This window comes from Maylandia zebra, linkage group LG11 (assembly GCF_041146795.1).
Source record: "Maylandia zebra isolate NMK-2024a linkage group LG11, Mzebra_GT3a, whole genome shotgun sequence".
Classification (NCBI taxonomy): Eukaryota; Metazoa; Chordata; class Actinopteri; order Cichliformes; family Cichlidae; genus Maylandia; species Maylandia zebra.
In genome coordinates, this window is record NC_135177.1 from 14,062,486 (window position 1) to 14,087,332 (window position 24,847).

Below are 24,847 nucleotides of genomic sequence, written 5' to 3' on the forward strand. Positions count from 1 at the left end.
TAGAAAGTTTTACAAGTTGTTATCAGCGACTGCAGCGGGACTACACAAACAAACTTATCTGATCTTATATATAGATAATACTTTTAACGACCATTGTTAAGAATAGGTAGACCGGAGAGATTAAATAATTGCATTATGGGAAATTGAGGATCCAGGATTTTTAAAAATGTGACCCCATTTTAGGGATTCATCCCTTCACAGATGCTCATAACTTGTCTCCTAACAACCATGTGACTTTATTATGGCACATTAATTCAATGAAGTGCATTTAAAATGATCCACACACTGATTTTGGTTGCGTAATGCCAGTGATAACTAACGGATAACAAAAAGCGAAGTAAATACAACCTGAAGTGTTTAACCAGTTATACCGCGCTTCATGTATGACTGTTGCATTATACTCTGACGCATTCTTGTTATTGTTTATAGCCAAAAGGAGGCGACAACCTCGTTTTATTTTAAATATATAAAAGACGTTTTTTTACGGCAGCTTAAAAAGCTCTTTACATAATAGCCCTTTTTTTTTTTCAAAAGTGAAAATAATCACGAGAAAAGCCTGAACAGCAACTGTACACAGTATCGCGTGTGTTGAAAGGAAAGTCTGCATTGTCAGTGTTGTCCTTAAGTAGCTTCTCATCGTGCCCTGACAGGTCATGTAAGGACATTTTGGCACGCAGCCGGATCGGGGAAATGATGAGTTTACGGCCCGCCGCACACGCTGTTTGACACGCAGTTACTCTCTAAGGATATCACGGCCAAAACAAGCTCACACCGAGTCCACTGTAGTGCTGTTAAATTGGGCATTTTGTAGCCTAAAATTTCTCCCCCAAAATTTTAAGAGCACAGAGAGAGTCGCCGAGGAATGACGTCAGGACGTATTACATTGAATGATGACGCCGTTTGATCATTAAAAAAATCTGCCGTTAAAAAAAAAATCAGAGAATTGGGTCAGCAAACAGCACGGTATGAATGTAACTCCCGTGCGTTCGTTCGGTGGTTCAACTTTGACAAAGAAGCCCCCGCTTTGGCGTGAAGTAACCTGCTCCGACGGGGAGAGAGGGAGATGTCCGGTGTTTTCCAGCATCTGCCAACGACAGCCGTAGCCGTTAGACCGGTCCGTCTGTCTGTCTGCGTCCCTCGGCTGGGTTTGGGAAGACCCGTTTGCCCGGATAACGTTAACGCTGCTGCGGTCCCGGGCCAGGCTCGGGTCTGAGCGGTTAGCCGGGGGAAAGCAGAGACGCCGACAGATACCACCAGAGAGGAGCTGAGAGCTGCTCTGCTGAGACCCAGGAAATCACTCCTCGCCTTGTCTCGACAGCCTGGTAGCAACACAGTGCACATTTCAGTAGTTCCAGTAAGTTTACCGCCAGACGTGATCAATAATTATGACTGGCCCGGCTAACACTGGCTAGTTGGCCCATTTCTTTGTACGTGTCGGATGCTTTAGAGTCGAACTAACCATATTTTGTTTAATAATTCGTAGCTTGAACGTGGCATTAATAATTATAACGAATGAGCTAGCTCACACCTCCACATTATTGAGTTGCTAACAGTTGATGCAAATGAGCGCATGATGGCAGAGCAGCGTAGCATGCCGTCCACACCTCTGTGTAATCTGTTAGGGTGACTTTACCAGCAACAAGTCAGGAGAAGTTGGCTCAAAGCGTGTGCAGAGGCGTGTTAGAGGAAAATGTTTGCTTATTTGCTGTAGCACTTGTGTCACAGTCAACAACCTGGCATCCATAAGCTTTTAAGTTGAACTCTTAATTCGCAAAGACACATGCAAAGTGAATTCAAATATTATTTTTGAGCAGGAAATCTGTGCCTTAAAGCGAGATGTAAATAATGAAATAGATTATGATATGATCCCCCTACCATAATTGCTTTAATATATCCTGATCTGACTAGTTTAAGTCATTTTAGCGGCCTTTTTAAAAGCCCTTGCCAAACTTATAGTCTCCACAACTACAAGATGTATTCTGAAGGCCTCAAAGGGCTCTTTAGAACTTGACAGGATGACGCCACACACTTCAAGATCACAGATGTCAAAGTTTAAATAAAACAGAACTCACTGTCACTTCCGAAGAAGGTTGTTATCACCGACACCTAATCTCAAACACCTGACTCAAATTTTATGGATCTCCTTTGTTTATCTAAATGTAAATTTACTGTCATTTATTTGAATAACTTCTTCAGCTGGATTTAACTGTTTCAAAGTGGATCCAGTCTCTGCTTGTTCAGATTTTTTCACGTGACTGTATATGAGGATGCGGCCCCTTTTAAGTCCTGTATGATTATTTCTTGTTACCTTCTGTGCCCAATGTATTATGTGTAACACCTGTTATTAATAGTCTAATAATAACCTGTTAATAACATGTGACATACACTGTCTGAATGCTGCTTGTTTTCAACGGTCAAATATACCACATGTATCAAATCACTCATCAAATCTGATAAAAAAAAAAAAATGCTTAAAATTTAGCTGAATTTGCCTTAAAATGAGATTTTGTTTTTAACAATCTTCTCACTCTTTGAAGTTATGCTTGTAGCACCATGTTTGCTGTTGCAGTATCTCCCTTTTAATGTCTCTGGTATAAATTCACAAGTGTCTGTGATGACTTTAGGAGGCAGAGAACTCAGCTGATCAAGTTTTAGTTACGCCTCACAATTTCATGCAGTTACATCATCATCTGAAGGACTGTGCAGTTCGTAGCCTGTGCAGTGCACTATGTAAAAATATAACTTAACTGGCCTAGTTGTCTCACTATTATAACATCATCATTAAGTCACATCACACATCAAGTAATTAAAGACACATATTGCAGTATACTGATGAATGAACATAATGAATAACTTCATTCGAGATGAAAAAAGAAATCACCTCATGGGGACTTCATCTGCAGCATAGGGTGGAACTCACTGTGTTAATCAATGATTTGCTTGGGTGATTGTTTAATCTTAAATAGTGACTGCTGCCGGTCAGCATGATTCCATAGTAATGCTCTAAACTGAAATTGGTAACAGTATCAGAGGTTAACCCCACCGTCATTGACCCCTTTACTGCTAGTTAAGTGGTAAAAGCCTTAAAGATGAAGTGAAAGTCTTATGTGGGTTTTATGAATCATATCCTGAAGGTGGTAATTGTACAAAGCTAGTGCAGCATGTGTAGCTCCAGTTCATAGATGTCTCCTAAATGCATGACATTTAGGCAATCATTAAGCTTCTGTTCTTAAAATAGCGCGAATGTTACAGACTGTGGTGTTGCAGCTTTCCTAAGGATTGCCCGTCCAAACCGGGGGCCTGAAGTCATTTGTTAATAAAATCAAACACAAAGAATAAAAGAAACAATAAATAAAAACCCGTCCAGTCATTTTGTAAGAATAAGTTGGAGTTTTAAGCCTTCAGCGTAATTACGCTTTGTAATTAATTAAACCTGCATTCACTCAGGTTAAATAGCTTGGGCTTACTTGTAATGCCCTTCCCTACGTGCCTCTTTAAAACACTCAACTCAGTAACAAATACACAGCTGAAAACTGAACTCCTGTCCCACACACAGTTTCTTACCTTTGGCAGCAAAGGAAAGATTTGATAACAACAATAGCAACGCTTAAGCAACAGTGGGCAGATTATTTGAATAATTGTTTTGTCTGTGTGTGTGTTTTTCAACAGAAATACAGAATTCAAGGACTTTAAAGTGGGAGCACGTTTGCTTGCGATATGTGAGTCTCGGCAGTTCTGCCACGCATCTAGTTTTGCCGGAGAAGTAAAAAGTTTGGTTTGACAATGTCGAGCCGCCGGAAATCCACCACACCTTGCATGGTGGTGCCCTCTGATGTGGTTGAGCAGGAGCAAGAGGAGGTGGAGGAGAAAACAGAGAAAACGAAGGAGGAAGACGCTGGGGAGGAGGAGGAGGGAAAGGTGAAGGAGGGAACGGAGGAGGGGCTGACTGCAGAGGAGCTGGGGCAGGCTGTAGTTGTTGTTCCTGCTCCACCAGATTCAGGTAAGACTCTTTCTTGGTCTCATTCTCACCTGACAAACCTGTAATATACTTAGTATACACAGATGTGCTGTAAATAATGAATGCTGCATTATTGTTACTGTTTATACTACAGATGAACCTGGTGTATCTACTGTAGACAACAGAGAGGCTGTCGGTCCGTCACTGAAAAGCAGCACTACAAATCCTCCTGAGGATCTGAGCAGCGATCAGCCCACCCACGAGCAACAGTGTGACACCCCTGAGGAGGGGGGAGCAGACCCCGCTGCAGTTGCTGCCATCTCTCTCAGCAAGACCCCGATCATGAGGATGAAGACCAAATCTGAACCCAAGAGAATCGCTGTGTCCCTGAAATCGGCAGACGAGGCAGCGGAGGCTTTTGGAGGAGGTGGCGATGGAGAGTTGGGTGGGGAGCAGGAACCCATTGAAGCTCCTCCGGGGCCGATAACGCCTGTGGAGATGCTCATGCACGACTCCATGAAGCTCGGGGGAGGCGGCTTGCTGATCACCCCTCAGTTTGAACAGCAGAGGAAGTCATCCATTTTAAATCCTACAGTCCTGCCTGCTGGTCTGGCACAGGTAGAGACACTATATAATGTCATGTGTTTTACAGCTGTACGAATTCCGATTTTACCAGTGCCTGTGAGCAATTAATGCATGTGGTGAGACCCAGCAGCGGTCTGTACCTAAAACCTGCTGCAAGCTTTTGGACAAAGGGTTGCTGTAATGTTAAATATCAACAGCATAATAGCAGCCCTTCAGCTGATAAATATTCATTGCCTCGTTCAGGAACACTTCAGCTGGTCAGAAGCCTGCCAAATAGAGCTTGGACACCATCTCTCCTTTAGCTGCTCTACATGGATAACATTTCTCATTTCCATCCCTCTCTGTCTTTGTTCCAGGTGCTCTCTGCCTTCCAGGCCCAGCAAAACACAGCAGCAGTTCAGCCCCAGCTGCTGATTCCACTTAGCAGCATCCCCTCCTACAGTGCCGCTATGGACACCAACCCTCTGCTGGGCACCACATATAAGAAGTTCCCTTACCCCTCCATGGCTGAGATCAGCAGCCTGACAGCACAAACACAGTTCACAGAGGAACAGATCAAGGTACCTCTGCGCATAAAGCTTTCATGATTTCTTAGTTCTTACTTTGAATATTTTTCACACATTTAAGTAAGTAGGACTAAAATCGGATATATTGGTGAGTCACCAGTAAGGAATTCAGAGGCTCATTACTGATAATTACTTTTGTGTTATGGCCATCATTGTTTTTGTAGTGTAGTATTACTTGTTGTTTTACAAGTGAAAAGCTTCCTCAATTGGAATTCCCATTTTTCATCTACAAACGGACTGTTTTAAAGTATACTTTAAAACAAAATATTAGAGTCAGATGTGCTCGATCTGTGTCGCAGGTGTGGTTCTCAGCTCAGAGGCTGAAGCACGGTGTCAGCTGGACTCCAGAAGAAGTGGAAGAGGCCAGGAGGAAGCAGTTTAATGGCACGGTGCACACTGTGCCTCAGACTATCACTGTCATACCTGCTCACCAGCTGTCGGCTGCTGCTAACGGCCTGCAGTCCATCCTTCAGACCTGCCAGATAGTGGGCCAGCCTGGCCTCGTGTTCACACAGGTAGGTAAGGAAAAAACACGTGTTACATTTGACCCAGCCTTAACCTGGCTTGGGTTTCTCAGCTTTTCATCTTGTCTCAGGTACAATGAACTAGTCTGAATGAGTAGTAATGTAATGCAAAGGAGTAATCAATTACAAATCCATCTAAGAAGGTGTGCGCATATGAATAGCTTTCCTGTTGATGTCACAGTGACGATTTGAAAATGAGCACATCACTTTAACTGTTTGAAAAACCAATTCCATAAAAGCTGGCTGCGATTGCATTCTGAATTCCAGTAATACTAAATTAGCCACTCAGAAACAACAGTACTGATGGACACACAGACTTCCCTCGTGCTTTTACACCCAATGTTGACGTTGCTTTGCATCTCTGGAACCGAGCCTCTTATACCAAATGAATGCAGAACAAATAGGTGAATTATTACTCTCACTTTGGTGTGTGAGAACTGAATTCTTTCTGAGTGAGCTGGATGTTCTGACCTCTGTTGATTTTGGTCTTTAGCCAGACATGAGAGGAGATGGAAATTGGAGTCTTGCCAAAAAAGCCACTAGCACAAGTACATGAAAACATTACAGCGGTTAAACACTTAAAAAAAACACTTTTGTTTTATAAACACGTTTTCCCTTTAAACAAAACATCACATCTCTGTCCTTTATTATTTTTTTTCTGATGCTATGTAGGTTGGCCCAGGAGGCAACCTTCCAGTGACCAGTCCCATCACCCTGACAGTGGCAGGGTTGCCTAGCCAGTCCCAGAGCTCCAGCAGAGTTTCCTGCCAGCCCACCCTGACAAACAGTGAGCTGAAGCGGGCTACCACTATCCAGCCTCCCTCTCTTTCACCACAGGTGTGGAAAGCACTTACAGCTCGTGCTACCAAGAAGAACCTTTAATGGCTTTATAATCAGTACACAAAAATGACCTTGTGGTGTTTCTTTCAGCTAGAACTGTGTTGGAGAAACAAAATGTAAATAAAATGTAACTTTTTCCTTCTGTCTCTAAGGAGAACTCAGCCCTCAGTGTTGACACATTCAGCATGCGACCTAAGAAATCCAAAGAGCAGCTGGCGGAGCTGAAAGCCAGCTACCTGAAGAACCACTTTGTCACAGATGCTGAAATTGCCCGATTGATGAAACTTACCAACCTGACGAAAGGGGAGATCAAAAAGTGGTTCAGTGACACCAGGTACAACCAGCGCAACTCCAAGAACAGCCACGTCATCGTGTTTCACGACGGAGGTGGTAGAAGCGGGGGCACATGTAGCAGCGCTGCTAACACCACCATTGTTATCGACTCCAGCGACGAGACCCCGACATCACCCCATCCTCCACGTACACCTCCCGTGAAGGAGAAGGAGACCCGTCCCAAAACGTGGAACCCGTTTCCAGACTTTACCCTGCAGAAGTTTAAGGAGAAGACGCCGGAGCAGCTTGTGGTGCTGGAGGAGAGTTTTGAGAAGAACACCACACCTTCAGATGAAGAGCTGAGCCGTCTGAGGACGGAGACTAAACTTACACGGAGGGAAATTGACGCCTGGTTCACCGAGAGACGAAAAATGCCATCCGTCAGCACCTCGTCTCCAGATTCCTCTGAAGGAGGAAAAATAGAAACAGATGGAGCAAAAGCAGGAGAAGGGGGAGGAACAGGAGCAACGGCCTCTTCTTCACCTCCTGCCTCCTCATCTCGAAAAGGTAGTCAAACTCCTCCTGGGAATCGCACCAAGCATTTGCCCAGCAGCAACAAGAAGGACATTAAGGACAAGAGTAAAAAGACTCCGGAGCAGCTCCATATTCTGAAAAGTGCCTTTGTTAGGACCCAGTGGCCCACACCAGAGGAGTACGATCAGCTGGCAGAGGAAAGCGGCCTTCCTCGCTCCTACATTGTCAGCTGGTTCGGAGACTCTCGGTATTCCTGGAAGAACGGAAACCTGAAGTGGTTCTTTCAATACCAAAGTGGCAACATCGAAGGACCAAACAGCGGAGGTGGGAGTAAACTGGGAAGCGGCAGTCGGAAAAGACGTGTACGAAATCGTGGGTGGGGACGATCCCGAACCAGGAAGCAGCCAAGAAGGTCCACCTCTTTAAGTTCGGATGTCGACCGGCCAACCCCATCAAAGAAGTTCAAGACTGGGAAGGAGATCCTGAAGGAGTACTACTTGAAGCACCACTTCCTGAATGAGCAAGATCTGGACGAGCTTGTCACCAAGACCAACATGAGCTATGAACAGGTAAGAACAAGTAACTCCTAGGACCACCTTTCCTCTTAGGTGAGGAAAGTAAAATAATAATAATAACAATAATAACTGCAGAATTGAACAATATTTCTTTTTTAAAATCTCTTCCTATTTTAGCTCATCCAGCCAAATGGACGGATGCAATGGTGAGGCATCTGTCCATCCGTCCTTCATAGTGCAATTCACAAGAATTATAAATATTGGTCAGATTTTAGAGAAACTTGCACAGCGATCACTTAAAAGGTCTTCACCTAAATTCTGCTCAGTGTCAGGGTTGTATTTATAGTTTTATAGACACGTTTCCCAAGAATCGCTACACCACCTAGGGATGGGTGTCCAACTCCAGGACTCAAGGGCCGGTGTCCTGCAGGTTTTAGATGTTTCCTTGATCCAACACAGCTGATTTAAATTACCTCTTCAACATGTCTTGAAGTTCTCCGGAGGCTTGGTAGTGAGCTAGTCAGTTGATTTAGGTGTGTTTACCAAGGGTGATATCTAAAACCTGCAGGAGACTGCCTTTAGAGGCCTGAAGTTGGACTCCCCTGCCCTAGGTTGAGTAGCAATTTTTGGGGAAAGTGCCCATAACCATGAATATGATTGTTTGTGTGCATTCTTGTAGATTTTAATTAGTTTTAGTTTAATTATCTTTAGTTTGTGCAATTTAGTTAGTATAGTAACAGGAAAACTTGTAACCTCCTTTCTGTTTGTCTGTGAAGGTTCTCAGTCATCCAGGTCATCGTAGTCTAAGGAGCTTGGGAAGAAAAGCGGCTTCTCGGATGAGAGGTGAAACGTCTTCAAGCAACTTAAAAAAGTCCAGACGCTTTTCTTTTTCAAGCTCCTTAGACTCCTTTCTGTTCTTCACTCATTACAGTAGCCTGTGGACTGTGTTGGATTATGAGCTTGATAAGCTTCTGTATTATTGACATTCTGGTTTTTAAATACTTTGTTTTTACCTAAAAAAAAACCCCTTATGAGATGATTTGGTATACAGTGGTCCCTCATTTATTGCGTTCTAAAAATAACCCGCGTTAAGTGAAATTCGCGAAGTAGCCAACTTTCTTTTTTACAGTTATTATAGATTTTGTAAGGCTGTAAAACCCCTCACTACACACTTTATACACATTTCTCAGACACTTTTCTCTCTTGTTTAAACACTATCAGTATTATAGGATGAAACCAAAGGCACCCGCGGTTGCCTTTGCGGTGCGAAAAGTTTTATTGGCATTGTTGTGTTTGTTGGGGAGAAAACTTACAAACATACAGTGCAGCACTTCAGAGTCACACTGCTAGCGATCGAAGATTTGTGTAAATTTGACAAGCTGAACGCATTCTGTACTGTACAGGAGACACGGCACAGAGGAGATTGATTGACAGTGGTCTACAGCTGGAGCTGGGCGATAGAACGATAACGATATGTATTGCGAAATAACTTTTTCTCGATAGAAAAATGAAACTGTTGCAATAGACCTCATCTCTCTCGCTCTTCCTCTCTTATAAAAAAAAAAGAACAGCCAATCCAAATTAAGTAGCGCAGAGCCGAACCACGTCACGTGACTTGTGAGCACAAGTGCCAAGCCGCACAAGTGCCAAGCCGCACGTGTGTATTTGTTTGGGAAGCAGCCAGCCGCCGGGTAATGGAGGAAATGAGTGTGCCAACTAGAGAAAAATCAACCGAGAGCTTGGGTGACCAGGTTACCGAAGAGAACACAGATGACGGTTCCAATGCCGGAGAGATTGTCAAAAGGAAAGGCCAGAGAAGTTCCGTAGTGTGGAGGTATTTCAGCTATTTGAAGTCTGACAAAAAACAGAGTAACGCCCACTGTAAATTGTGCCGAAAGCATGTTCCCACAAAGTCTGGAAATACAACAAACCTTTTTTTTTTTATCACCTGAAGCAGTGCCACCCACTAGAGCACGCTCAATCTCTGACTGAAAGCGCTAATTCGTCATCGAAAACAACCAGGGGGAATCCCTGAGAAGCAGCAACAGTCAATTGAGTTGGCTTTCTCCAGCGTCTTACCATATGACAAAAAAGCTAAGAGACATAGCAACATAACGAATGTCATAGCTTACTGTCTTGCTAAAGACATGCTACCAATAAACACGGTCGACAATGAAGGATTCAAGCAGCTAATTAAAGTAATGGATCCTCGTTACCAACTCCTTGGACATAAACATTTCTCAGACAGCGCTTCCAAAGCAATATTAAAAAAGTTAGTCAATTTTGTCTCTTCTTCTGTAAAATAAACTAAGATTTATTTTTAGAATTAATATTTTGTTTCTACGTGGAACTGACAATTTAGCAGTCTGTTTTGTTTGTTCTATTTTGAAACTTAAACGCTTTAACGGCTCCCTTTTGTGTAGTTTGTAATATTTGCCTTTATTTTGCCTAAACTGAAGCCTCATTTTAAGTACATCTACCCTGTTGAACTTATTATGGGAAATAAATATTTAAATCAAAACAAGCTGCTGATTATTTCACATTTTACTTGTGAGCAACGGCACATTTAAATCTTACAAATATAGTTATTTGGGTTATATCGTGATATATATCGTTATCGCCTGAAATGAAAAAAGCATATTGTGATATGAAAAAATCTTATATCGCCCAGCTCTATCTACAGCCAATCAGGACGCAGAACACAATGCTCTGTTAAAAAAAAGCATGCAAAATTGCACAAAAAAAATCTGCGAAACAGTGAGACTGCGGAAGCTGAACCGCGTTATAGCGAGGGACCGCTGTATACTGTATAGACAAAATACTGGGCCACCTACATGGAACATCTAAAGGAGCTGCTCAGTTATTGAATTTAGTGCAATGAAGCTCCCAGTCGACACTGGGATGCTGATGTTAATGTCAAAGGAGGTTTGGATCTCTGCAATTACTGAGTCAGCAGAGCGCTCTGTAACTTTCACTTCACGGCAGAGTGTCTGTGGTTCCTAAACACTTCCACTTTGCTGTATTACCACTTACCACTGATTGTGAAACACTGTACCTAGAAATATCTGGAAATGTTTTCAGTGACGAGATCCTATTACAGCACTACGCTTAAATTCAGTGATCTCTGCAGAACAACCTGTTCTTTTACAAATGTTTATAAAGGCCCTTTGTCATGCTAGTTACTTGATATTGTACATCTGCTGCAATGACATTGGAAAAAAGCTGAATTCAAAGATTAAGAGATGTGGCCCAATAATGTATATTTAGTCAAAAGATAATGAGTTAAAGTACTTTTGCCTGCTCTCTTATTTCTCCATGGCTCACCGCAATGAATGAGTCCACTTTATTTGACACAGATTTGGTATTTGGCACAGATTTTTCACCACATTCCTTTCTTGAGGCAAACCTTCCATTTATCCTGGACCAGCACTATGCTAGTTTGTGACCCCCTGAGGCTAGGGTTGTCTCTGTGCCACTAGTTAAAAGATAATCAGGATTGTTACAGAAAACGTACTAAGGGTTGCATGGACCTAACTGGTCTTCATGTCATTAACACTCACTAGTAAAGTGAAAGTATTTTCAACCACCTCAAAGCTGAGAAATAACCTTCTGAGGTCACGACCTCCTCTTTCTCTGTTTGTCGAAAGGTGAGGGAGTGGTTCGCCGAGGTGCAGCGACGCTTGGATGGGGGGTTAGATCCTTTCCTGGAACCGAGCGCACAGAGGACTGATGGAGACGAAGGAACACAGGAGGAAGGAGAGGAGACGCAGGGAGAGTCAATGGCCACCGACGAGCAGACAGGCGCAGGGCAGGGAGATGAAGAAGATGAGGAGGAGGACGAGGAGGAGGATGGTGATGACACAGACGACAGTGAGGTTTGGGAGCCATCACGCAGCGTCAAGAAATCTTTGTCCGTTTCTGAAGACTAGCAATTGTGGGGAAGCAGGGTGAAGCTTAACTGAATGTTACAAGAAATACTGTTTGGAGGAATCGACGCTGGACGGCACTTAGCTAGACCAAGTGTTTTTATCCACTGATTTGCATGTGTAGTTCTCCACATTCATTTGCTTTTCAAGCTGTTTCCGAGTCACGTCTATGTGACACTAAGACACGGACTATTAGCTTTAGATCAATCTCTCACTGTAACTAAGGTGAAAACAAGAATCCGACCCCACACAGAGGCACATGAAACTTTGATAACGCTTATAAAGCAGCACCTACATAATGTTTATAAAGAGGAATGGCGTGAAATACAATCTTCAAGCTGAGCTGAGGATGACAACTGTCAGTGAGATAGGTATCCAAAAATATGTTGAATCCAAACACATCCATTAAACCCTTTTTTTTTTTTTTTTTTTTTAAAGGAAGCAAACTGTCTTAACGGCAGATTTTGCTCCTTTCTAATTTGCACTCCTTGCCTGCTTAAATGAAGCTACTAAGCTGCCCCCTTTCAGACACTGATGCTGCTTTTCTTCTGGAAGGAGTGTTTGATAAGTTGTGAGCAAGGGCCTGAATTCAAATATCAATTTGTAATTCTGTGAATGCCCACCCTCCTCTGAGCAGTTGTACTTAAAAAGGTGCTTGAAAATGTATTGCAGCTAGATGTCACTGCTGAGCGGTGTATCCAGTGAAACCAGCACATGACTGTGGGATTTCATTTTACCTGTTTTTTAGCACCTGTGAAGAGCAGATCAAGAGAATCAGCAGGTTATTCGAGCTGACATGAATTTGATGATCTGTGTGAAATGATATGAGAAAAAAAGTACCTTAATGCTGAATGAATGCCAAGGCCAGGCATTAAATAACACAGGATGTCTATTCAAGTCTTCCCTTTATACTTGCTCATTGTTTCTTTACTCTTATAGATTTTTAACATAACACCTACAGGTCGGATGGGAAAGAATGCGTTTAATATGCACTGCTTTCACCTTTTGATAAAACACCTCCTGTGATCTGTTCTGACCTTTTTAAAGGGGCTTGTGTAGATCATGAGAATGAGAGTGTTTATGTGAAGTTGAATGTGTTGTCTTCTGGGCAGTGAGCTACAAAGGCACCATTTGTGCACTAAATAAGGGCCACTGGGAGATGGACCTCTGGTTCCATTGAAATAACAACACAGACGCAAAAACTTTGCTGCAGTGTTTTACTAGTTGTGACCTGTACGTTTCCCTAAAATCGTGCAAATAAAAGCAAGTTCTCACCTTAACAAGACTGGAGTTAGCACCACATCAATGATATGAGGCCTGTGAATCACGATGGCTCTGACTCGTACTTTAGAAAAATAAAAGCAAAAACAGTTAGGCAGTATTTCAAATAACAATCTGACTCCTTTCTGCACTGAAGAGAGAAACCTGAAGCACCTAAAGTAAACTTTAAAAATCAATGCACTTTGTCCACTTGTGTTCATAGTGGACTAAATACTGATTAGGCACCTTAATCTCATTTAATTCCATGAAATGGAAGACCAAATCTGTTTTGTATGACTACAAACTGAACCAGTGTTTTGCCTTTTTTTTTTATTTGTACTAACCTGGAATGTTACCAGTTTAATCACTTTTTTAATAATATATTTGTTTCATAGTTTGATGTTTATATGGCTGAAAATAATAGAACAATCACCCAACATGTTGTTTCACTAAATTGCACAATTTGAGCCCAATTTTTCAAGATTTCTTGGTATGAAAATGCATTTGCATTATATGTCTTGTAATCCTGTTGTTGCTTTAAATCAAGGGAACCGTTTCCCGCGTCTCCCTCTTGTTTCTACACCCCCCTGCCCGCTGCTTTACCCCTCTCCTCCTGTGTTGTTTGTCAAATAAGTGACTATTACATGATGCGCACTTCCCAAGGTGTAAACATTAGCAGCGTCGTATTGGCTCTCTGTCTCGGTAAATTGTCTGCAGCGTAAGCAGGCACAGAGGCAAAGGGACTGAAAACTGAAAAACGCTTTGGAAAACTAAAAGACGTTCTTGGATAAAGTTGCTTTCTCTCATCGGAGGAATCGTTGTGATGAAGACGTGGCACAGCTTTCCCTCTGCGGCGAGAAGACTACCAAATAAAGCTCCACTCTCTGTTTTCTTGACTCTTTCAAACTCTTTGCGAACTGTCCCGACTGCTGTTCTTCACTGACAGGAGAGAGAAACCGATGAAGCTTTGCAGGTTAACCTTTGTGCCTACGTGGCTCGTCGCTTGTTTTGAACAGAATTTCACCAACTCTCAACTTTGGAAATCAGTAAACTTAAGGAAGGATTGTTCAAACTAATGATGATGCATGAGCGAGCTCTGCTTTCTGCTGACGCTGTTAGATGCCTAGCTACACTGAAGCTAACATTGGTAACTTCAGTTCTAAGTCCTTAAACAGACACCTTGAAGTTCTGAATTTTGATAGTGTTTAGAACGTATCCCCGGGCACTTGTCGCACTAGAAGTCACTGCGGTTAGATTTCCAACATCTTTAGCTTTAATCCAGCTGAAACCTTTTATCTGTTTGGTCATCATGTGACGAGTGCCTGGTCATGAAAATAACAGAGTCACCGTTTTAAAGAATACTTTTGTCTAATACTGCATGCAATAACCAAGACAAACAACATTTGTACATATTTGGGGTTGGTATACTTGGCACAGTAGAAGCCTCATCCTGGTTAAACTGAAAATGTAGCTTGAAAATGCGATTTGAGGACCTGTTTTCTTTTGAAAATGTTGCTCAAATCACTGGAATATTTGCTAAGTTTGAGCTACTTTTAGTTTAGAGGGGCTTATTTTAATGACTTATTTCTATTTTGCACAACATTTTTTTTAAAAAAAACACCCCAAGTGCAGCCGTTTTGTGCTCTTTTCTAAGCATTTATGATCTCATATGCTAATGTCTATACATGGTACAAAATGGCAGTCAGTACTCAATTTAGTCTACAGGTTAGGCTTCATGCTGCCCCCAGGTATCCAGCCCACAGTCTTTTACAGTGTGCTGTTTCATTATTATAGTCGATCTGTTTTGAATGGTTTTTATATGTTTCTATCTATGAAAACTGTCATTGCAACTCTATCCAGTCAACAGTGGACTTCCTGTTAGCAAGACAGGCTCAATATGTACAATAGATTAGTGTTTTTAATTAGAATCAGTTTTAGAGTTCACTGTGCACAAGTGGCTTTTTGGTACTTTGCAAAAATGTAGAATCATAACTCAAGAGAAAAGACATGCAGTCAGCTGGATTAATGTTTGAATGAATTGTGCTTGCTAATAGTGTGTTCATATTTGAGGTGCTAATTAGAACACAACTAATGATAAGATAAGATAAGATAACCTTTATTAGTCCCACACGTGGGAAATTTGTTTTGTCACAGCAGGAAGTGGACAGTGCAAAAGTTATGAGCCAGTATTGTTTTCTTTTAGACATAGAAAATCGCACCTAAACATTCTCTGAACATACATAGTTATTACTAAGTCCTTATTATGATAAAATGACAGTGCAGATTATAAACATGGGAAGTTGAGAGTGCCCTCTGGTGGACAAACTGTGCAACGTTAGGACTCATAACATGATTGGTTCTCCTGCCTTTTCTTTGCATTTTAGTTTTTATTGACTAAATATAAATGCTGATACCAGTAGGTCAGCAAATCATTAACATTGACCAGTATTGATCACTCGGGCTCAAATGTTAATCCTAAATTACTTTATAAACATGCAGTCAGAACCATAAATATCTGGACACTGGCACGTTTTTCTTTTGTGTTAGTGCCTATGTACAGCACCACAGTTCAAGTTGATTTTAAATCAAGCAATCTAGATGTGATGTAAGTGCAGACTTTCAGCTTTAAGTTAAGGCATTTAAAGAAAGGATTGTATTAATGGTTGTACAGTTTTACAGCATTTGAGTGTGTCTGAGAGGAGAGTACAACCCTGTAGACTTTAAAATTCATTCTACTAATTCTGTCAGCAGTCACATCATCAATAAATATTAGTGATGTGGTCCCATTAGCAGCTGTTCAAAGATGTTTTCTGGTAAAGTCTAATCTGGTCTTACAGTTCTTGAAGCTATAAATACACAGATGTGTAGCTTATATCGAGGCTGCCGTGTCTTTTCACTGAGTTATGATTTTATATCCAGCATTCATCACGTATCCCAGTTAACCTTGTGCTGTAGAGCTAAAAGCTAACGTTGTGATCTGAGTAGTTTACCTGCGGTCCTATTACGCTCATATGTCATATCTGTACCTGCTGTACTTCTGCTATAGTCCTCACTTGTTTTCTGTATTTAAAGGTAGTTAGCTGAATGTTTCTTACAGCAATCCAGATGTTTTCACTCTACAGCTGCCAGCTTTTTGGTTTTAGAAAATACACGTTGTCAGATTTGAAAATAACTGTGGACATGAATTGATTTTTTTCTAATCTCACTGTAAAGTTTTTACCTTCTGTATTCTGATCAGATTTTTCCTTCATGTCGGTGCGGTTTGCTTTGGATCCCAAGTGTTTTCTTTTCTGCATCAGTACTCTGTGTACCTTCAGATCTGTTTTTGCTGATTCATGACAGTGTCTGGATGTAATTAGTTACAGTTGTTTCTCCACAGACACAGATAATGCAGGACGAACACATGTACGCTCCACTTTAACCAGTGGTTTGAAGCCATTTCAATATATCGCTCCTAAATTTAACTGCGGTACCGACTCCTATAGCTGTAAATAATCTCCTGATAGGCTTTGACTGGAGAAGATTCTCTGAATGAAACTGACCTACTGAGGCTTTTACAAAGTTGAAATCCTTGTTACTCTGCGTCTGTGGAACCAACATTTCCACTAACTTAAAGTTTCTGTGATGACCTTTGATTAATCCTGGTGTGTGTGATTGTTTCTCCAGTGTTGCTGTAGAAGGCTGAAAATACTCTGTGGTCCCTGCACTCCTCAGCTTGTAGCTAGCAGCTGTGAGACATGAAATGTGTGCAATGTTAATTTAAAATCCCAGCTGTTATTGAGGCTCTGGCTTGATAGGTTGATTTAGAAAAGATTTATATTTTATACTTGTTTGAGGACAAAACCCAATAAATTTGGATCAAAGGATGTGAACATGTGAGAAGCATTTTGCTTTAAATAATGAAACATGAAGTTTCAGGACATTTAAATTCAGATGTTGTGCAGAAAGTCTGGCATAGTGTCCTGTTAAAAATGAAAACATAAATTCTTGTTTCCCTACATAATGATCCAGCTGTGGAAATGTCACTGAAAACCTATTCACACAGCTTCCACTGGTGAAGTAAGTTTCCTGGTATGCTAAAGTATTTGCACGTGGATGGACGCACAATGTAGTTTGAACATGGTGATCATAACAGTCGTGGTATGTTCACATCTGCAAATCAGATGTAAAAGTCTGGGAATGCTTTGCCTACTGAACATAACAGCCTCACTCTGAGTGTAAACAGGAGAAATGAATATTTTCATGTTTTCTGCTGTGAGGGAAGTGACAGAAATACAAATCCAGCTCTGACTCAGAGAGGGGATCATATCAACATCAGTGTGTCTACAGAAAACTCCAGAGTGAGGGTAGAAGTCTTTTCTTTCTCTTATTAGAGGACACATTTGTGCAAAGAGTCTAAAGTAAAGATGCTGTGGAGTCTGTTGTTCATCACTTTGATTGGTAAGTGGATCATTTGATGTTCCTGCCTGGCACAGTGATGTTTCAATGATCGTTATAAAGAATGAAAAAGATCAAATATAACAGTTCAGTTTTACTGTGAGTTGATCCAAACTGCTCGATAAAGCAAAAGTCGTTTCATTTAGTTTAAAGAGGATTTGACTTTAGTAAAGCCAGTTTCATTTCTGAGTGTTGAAGGATGGTTTACATTCTGTGCTTTCTGCTGTATTACCAAACAACAATATCAGAGCTGGCAGTAATTCACTCATTCTTACATCGTTCTCTGAAACTTCACAGGAAGATCAACTCAACAGGATCCTGGTAAGAGTGCATTTCTAATCAGTTTCTTCAGGTTATATCAAAAGTATGATGGTGCTTCTGTTCTGAATATACTTATTTGTAAAGTATTTAATTTTATGCCTTTTAAATTATTTTTATATATTTTTCTCCCTTTATTTATTTGTGCATCACAATATTAATTGTGTGTGTGTGCTAAATATGGTAGCTACAAAAGACTTAATCTGATTATAAAGTCAGAATTCAGATTCATTATTTAGGAGTGAAAAGAAGATTTTGATAAAGAAACAGCAAAAGCCTTAATCTGAAGTGTTAGTACCACGTACATCATCTTTTTTGAAAACTTTACTTTCTGTTACATCATCAGGATGCAGTCCAGGATGGGAAACTATCAAACTGGATGACAAAGTGGCATTTCAGTCTTCAGTCTACACAGATCAGCATGGTGTTTATTACACTGCTGACAGAGCTTTGGATGGAAATAAAGAAACATGTTCTAACACTGTAGAAAAACAGCCCATCAGCTGGTGGACAGTTGACTTATTTGGTCTATATGAAATTTCCTGCATCACCATTTACAACATAAATCAACACAATGTTGATCTAAGAGACGCTCACATCCTCATCAGGAACTCATCTGAGAGAAATGCTGCTGACACCACTGAGTAATACCTTCATCTTACTTTGAATCATTCTGTTCTCAGTCAGGCTCCAGCATGTCCAATGTTTTTAGATAATTTTATGAACATTTAAGTGCATTTAAATCCAGTAATACAGTAACACAGAGAACCCTGTATCAGTTCTATCAGATGAAATAGGACAGGGGTGTCAAACTCAAATACACAGTGGGCCAAAATTCAAAACTGGAACAAAGTCGCGGGCTAACGTTAATATTTATTTTTAAAAAAATCTTCCTCCAGATATAGGAATGAATCTTTTCTTATGGACTCAAATAAGTTTTGCTGGAAAACTGAATATGGAACAAGCAAAGCTTAATACTAAACAATATATATATTAGCTGTTTAATACCAGTAGGCCAGCTCTAATAATAATTTGGTATAGCTTCGCGGGCCAAATGTAATTAGGCTGCGGGCCAAATTTGGCCCGCGGGCCAGAGTTTGACACCTATGAAATAGGAGGTCTAATATGGTGTGATGTGGTTTGGAGTAATAATCAAGTATGTGTGAAGAATATAAAAATCTTTATTTATTCTCATTTTCCTTTGTTGTTTATTTGTAGGTGTTTTCCTTCTTTCTAAAATGTTCTCAGACAGCAGCTCACATTTATTATCCAGCTGTTCGACTGTCTCCACTGTTTACAGCATGATTTAATCAAACAGAGCCAGAAACTCTTTCTGTACATCTGTCCAACCTTTTGTCTTTGTTTACAGGTGTGCAACAATCAACACAACTACTAGTGGAGGAAATAAAACATTTAACTGTGAAAATGGAACAAAGTGGGGGCGTTATGTAACTGTGTACAAAAACACATATGGGCCTTTAATTCTATGTGAGGTGACGATGAAAGGCAGAAAAAAAGGTACAATAAAACATTCTTACCCACTAAGTTAACTGGTCAGTCAGTAGAGTCGATATAAATGTGTAAATTGATTGCTTGATTGATAATACTTTATTCATCCTGAGGGAAATTGGGTTAAGGCTGCCGACCTTTGCCAGCGCCATCTTACCCTCCCGACCATACATACATTACACAGCATCACATGGGGAAGTCAGGTCAGAGAGATATAACAATGGAAAATGCACAACATGAGGAAAGATGCGGAGAAAAAAGAACTCCCCCCAGGCTGAGCTCCAACAGCGAGTGTAAGACTCAGCTTTGCAGTTTGTCTTTACAAAAACCCGAAAAATTTGTCATTCTAAAGAACTCACTGAATTCGAGCATGCTACTGTAAAAGGATACCGCCACTGCAACAAGTCAGTTTGTGAAATTTCTTCCCACCTTGATACTGTTTGAATAATTTTCTTCTTTTCTTTTAGAATGAGATGCTCTGACTTTCATGGTGGCCATTGCATAAGAGCTGTCTTCTATTCCATTCATCTACACAGATTTATTTACATGGAAGAAAGTTTTCCATCTACTAATAAATCTGAACCACAGAAGTTTAATGCTGGACTTGCACTTTGCCATGGCAGAGGGCAGTAAAATAAGGAATGACTTTTATGAACCACATAGCAGGAAGGTGCAAGATGCTAACGTGCAGGGCATACATGGAACATCATAACCAAATGGCTGGCATAGTTCAGAGGCCGGGCCTGGAAGTCCCAAAGTCAATATGGGAGACACCGCCAAGGGTGGTCGAGAATGACCGGACTAAGATCCTGTGGGACTTCCAGATACAGACGGTCAAACTGGTGATAGCAAACCATCAGACATACTAGTGATGGACAAGCCAGTATACCGAGTAATAGCAGCATCAGGAATAACGAATACCAGAAGCTGGAAAAACAACAAGGGCTGAGAGAGGAGGTTAAGAAGATGTGAATGGTGAAGGCAACAGTGGTCCATGTAGTAATCAGAGCACTCGGGGCAGTGACCCCTAAACTGGGCAGGTGGCTCCAGAAGATCCCAGGAATGACATTTGAGATCTGTGTCCAGAAGAGTGCAGCTCTACGAAGAGCAAAGATACTTTACAGGATCCTGGTAAACATTTGTAATAACGAATGTGTGTGACTCTGAGTGAGGCACAGGATTGCTAGATCAAGGCTAGCGACCTTAAAATGGAGATTCCAGAAACTTTCTTTACCGCGACGATCAAGCATCAACACTTAAAAAGGAGAGCACTTCAGTCAATGTGATATTGATGTAGTTATTTTTATTCTCAGATGTTACCTGTTGGAAAATCCTGCACAAAAACACATTTTGTCTTTTAAAAGATATCAGGAACTTAAGGCCTTTTTTGATTATGTCAACGTAACATCAGTTCAAAGTACAGTCATGGGTGTGGAACCTTTTCTCAGTGTCTTTGGCTTTAATGAAGGCTATATTATTAAAACACTGTAAATGCCGTAATTTCACTGCTCATACAGATTCATTCAGAATAATTATCACTGGTTCAAATTCATGGATTGAATAAAAGGGTCATCAGGTGGTGGTCGTTACTGAACTGTCTCCATTTGAAAACATTAAAAAGACACTTTTGTGCAAATGACCATTTTAACTGAAACAAGCATTTTACAGTGTAAAAATTATATATGAAGTTATTTAGTGAATTTAAAGGAGACAATCTGAAACACAAACACAGTCACTGAATGTCTGTAAACTTGACAAACATCCCAACAAAAATAAACTGAATTGACAAACATTTGTTTTCCAGTTTATGTTTTATTTGTTCAGCAGGTTTAAACATGAGAGACGCGAGTAAAACAATTCAAAGGCCAACGATCCATTTACAACTAAAGGAAATAATATATATATATGTCAATTCAAAATTATAGAAAACACTAAATGCTTAAGTTTTTTAAGTGTCATATAATCATCATATCAGTGTATCATGAAATACAATCAAAAGTAATTTATAATAATAACATGTTTCTGAGTGTTAATAGAGAAGTTCTGCTTAATTTCTCCACTGTTTATCTTCCTGCTACACTGAGCCTGAACCCATCACCTTTGATTTATTAGAGGAAAGTTTGCTACAACCCAACAAGCCACTACTGACACCTGTCTAACTGAATAAACAAAACCAACCCATGGATCTTCTTACACTGCACAGATGAAATTATATTTATCATAAACAGACTTCTTGTACCACAAATGGTTCCCACTTGTATTCATGGCAGTGTTCATGCCACAGACTGCTGTTCTTGTGTCATCTGGAGCCCACTGATCAAAAAATACACACTGATCGTTGACCCAGATCCAGAAGTCGAAGCCACAGATGTATTGAAGACCCAGCCAGACAAAGGGAGTGTCAGCCTTCTGAGCCTCCAACCCAACCCAGACCTGGGTCTTGTTATCAAGGATGGAAACCAGATCCATGTGTTCCTCTCTGCAGTGGTACCGGGCGTCTGCCCATGTCTTGTTCTCTTTAATCAGTTTAAAGGGCTCTAAAAGGAAAAACATCAAAAACATGAAACTTAGAAGCATCAAACCAAACAGTGTTTCTGAGTGTCTAACATGCTGCGTTGATTCAAGCACATAATTCTTACTGTCAACATTTACACATTTATATTGACTCTACTGACTGACCAGTTAACTTAGTGGGTAAGAATGTTTTATTGTACCTTTTTTTCTGCCTTTCATCGTCACCTCACACAGAATTAAAATTCCTCCCGATGTGTTTTGGTACACAGTTACATAACGCCCCCACTTTGGTCCATTTTCACAGTTAAATGTTTTATTTTCTCCACTAGTTGTGTTGATTGTTGCACACCTGTAAACAAAGACAAAAGGTTGGACAGATGTACAGAAAGAGTTTCTGGCTCTGTTTGATTAAATCATGCTGTAAACAGTGGAGACAGTCGAACAGCTGGATAATAAATGTGAGCTGCTGTCTGAGAACATTTTAGAAAGAAGGAAAACACCTACAAATAAACAACAAAGGAAAATGAGAATAAATAAAGATTTTTATATTCTTCACATATACTTGATTATTACTCCAAACCACATCACACCATATTAGACCTCCTATTTCATCTGATAGAACTGATACAGGTTTATCTCTGTTACTGTATTACTGGGTTTAAATGCACTTAAATGTTCATAAAATTATCTAAAAACATTGGACATGCTGGAGCCTGACTGAGAACAGAATGATTCAAAGTAAGATGAAGGTATTACTCAGTGGTGTCAGCAGCATTTCTCTCAGATGAGTTCCCGATGAGGATGTGAGCGCTACTTAGATCAACTTTGAAAGGATCCATTTTGTTAATGCTGATGCAGGAAATTTCATATAGACCAAATAAGTCAACTGTCCACCAGCTGATGTTTTCATATTCAGTGGCAGAAAATGTCAAATAATTTCCATCCAAAGCTCTGTCAGCAGTGTAGTTGACACCATTGTGTGTGTAGACTGAAGACTGAAATGCCACTTTGTCATCCAGTTTGATAGTTTCCCATCCTGGACTACATCCTGATGATGTAACTGAAAGTAAAGTAAAAAAAAAATAAAAAAAGGAAAGAAACAATGTCAGTGGCAATAATACTTCAGACCAGGTCTTCTAGTGTTTTTTTTTAGGAAAAATCTCCTTTTCACTCCTAAATAATGAATCTGAATTATGACTTCATGATCTGACTGAATCTTTTGTGGCAAACATTTCTCTCTCTCTCTCTCACACACACACACACACACACACACACACACACACACACACACACACACACACACACACACACACACACACACACACACACACAGGTTATTTCCAAGCAGCCTCACTACATTATAAATGTTGAATAGTTTTGCAGTTAGTGAATAAAAATTCATCAGAATTTATGAAATGAATAATTTGATTCTCAAAACATATCAAAGACTGCACATTTATCAAAGCACTTATTTCTAAATCACGTTGATCACATATCATAGAACATAATTCAATATAAATTTACATTTATAACATATATTTATACAGATGTTTGTAAAATTGCTTCAGTCCAACAGAAAATCCCCACATGAAACATTCCCACAGATATGACGTCTACTGTAATGCAATAAATAAATAAATGAATTGAAAAATAAAATATAAAAATAATTTAAAAGGCATAAAATTAAATACTTTACAAATAAGTATATTCAGAACAGAAGCACCATCATACTTTTGATATAACCTGAAGAAACTGATTAGAAATGCACTCTTACCTGGATCCTTTTGAGTTGATCTTCCTGTGAAGTTTCAGAGAACGATGTAAGAATGAGTGAATTACTGCCAGCTCTGATATTGTTGTTTGGTAATACAGCAGAAAGCACAGAATGTAAACCATCCTTCAACACTCAGAAATGAAACTGGCTTTACTAAAGTCAAATCCTCTTTAAACTAAATGAAACGACTTTTGCTTTATCGAGCAGTTTGGATCAACTCACAGTAAAACTGAACTGTTATATTTGATCTTTTTCATTCTTTATAACGATCATTGAAACATCACTGTGCCAGGCAGGAACATCAAATGATCCACTTACCAATCAAAGTGATGAACAACAGACTCCACAGCATCTTTACTTTAGACTCTTTGCACAAATGTGTCCTCTAATAAGAGAAAGAAAAGACTTCTACCCTCACTCTGGAGTTTTCTGTAGACACACTGATGTTGATATGATCCCCTCTCTGAGTCAGAGCTGGATTTGTATTTCTGTCACTTCCCTCACAGCAGAAAACATGAAAATATTCATTTCTCTTGTTTACACTCAGAGTGACGCTGTTATGTTCAGTAGGCAAAGCATTCCCAGACTTTTACATCTGATTTGCAGATGAGAACATACCACGACTGTTATGATCACCATGTTCAACCTACATCCTGTGTGCATCCAAGTACATGCAAATACTTGATACTTAGCATATCAGGAAATTTACTTCACCAGTGGAGGCTGTGTGAATAAAAGGTATTCAGTGACATTTCAACAGGTGGACATTTGGTCTACTTTAAAGAAAAAAACAGAGACATTATTAACAATCGGTCATTCATTAATAAGCTGCCGGGAAAAAACCTTCACAAGTCCATCATTGTGTCTACTTTCTGCTCTGCATCTGCATTTAGTCTGGATTTCATGTTTCATGCAGAAATTATTCATAGCAAAGTGCTTCACACACTGCTGAGTATTTGTAAATGTGTGCATGAGGGCTGGAATGCATGTTTGTGTCTGTGTGAGCCTGTTTCTCTAAGTCTATGTCAGGCTACCCCCAGGTGTGGGGGCCGATCTCACCACACTCCATACCAGTGGTTGATGCCCTCGGGCATCGGTGCGTTGGTGGTTCTCGGTGTTCAGGGCTGGGCACTTAGGTATGTACTGGGTCACTCCCGGTGGCTGTTTGGCGGGGCCTGGCGCCCGTGGCTCGGTCGGGCCCCTACCAGAAAGCAGGGGGCCCTCATACCTCGCGTGGCTGGGCCCGGCACTCTGCCGCAGCTGGCTGCCAGCACAGCCTGCAGACACATCACTGCAGCCCCCTGTAGCTTCTGC

At 40.5% G+C, this 24,847-nt stretch overlaps 2 protein-coding genes across 7 annotated transcripts; one reads left to right on the forward strand and one right to left on the reverse strand.

Annotated features, from left to right (window-relative positions):
• Positions 1–662: 662 nt before the first annotated feature.
• zhx1 (zinc fingers and homeoboxes 1) lies at positions 663–21,037 on the forward strand. 6 transcript variants are annotated; one of them, XM_076889816.1, is made up of 11 exons: positions 669–1,354; positions 3,670–4,000; positions 4,113–4,576; positions 4,900–5,103; positions 5,409–5,624; positions 6,306–6,470; positions 6,626–7,849; positions 11,443–17,739; positions 18,083–18,380; positions 19,106–19,538; positions 19,713–21,037. In XM_076889816.1, the coding sequence occupies exons 2-8, from the start codon at positions 3,784–3,786 to the stop codon at positions 11,722–11,724; spliced, it is 2,772 nt and encodes a 923-aa protein (XP_076745931.1). In that variant the 5' UTR covers positions 669–1,354; positions 3,670–3,783; the 3' UTR covers positions 11,725–17,739; positions 18,083–18,380; positions 19,106–19,538; positions 19,713–21,037. The 6 variants fall into 6 exon arrangements, with proteins under 6 accessions (XP_076745933.1, XP_023010514.2, XP_076745931.1 ...); XM_076889817.1 differs by having other exon boundaries at positions 19,106–19,254; XM_076889815.1 differs by having other exon boundaries at positions 11,443–17,421; positions 17,716–17,739; positions 19,106–21,037.
• LOC112430037 (uncharacterized) lies at positions 20,935–24,011 on the reverse strand. The gene is made up of 5 exons (XM_024804109.2): positions 23,852–24,011; positions 23,534–23,557; positions 22,516–22,819; positions 21,960–22,108; positions 20,935–21,782 (listed from the first exon to the last, which is right to left on the reverse strand). The coding sequence occupies exons 1-5, from the start codon at positions 23,883–23,885 to the stop codon at positions 21,436–21,438; spliced, it is 858 nt and encodes a 285-aa protein (XP_024659877.2). The 5' UTR covers positions 23,886–24,011; the 3' UTR covers positions 20,935–21,435.
• Positions 24,012–24,847: the final 836 nt, after the last annotated feature.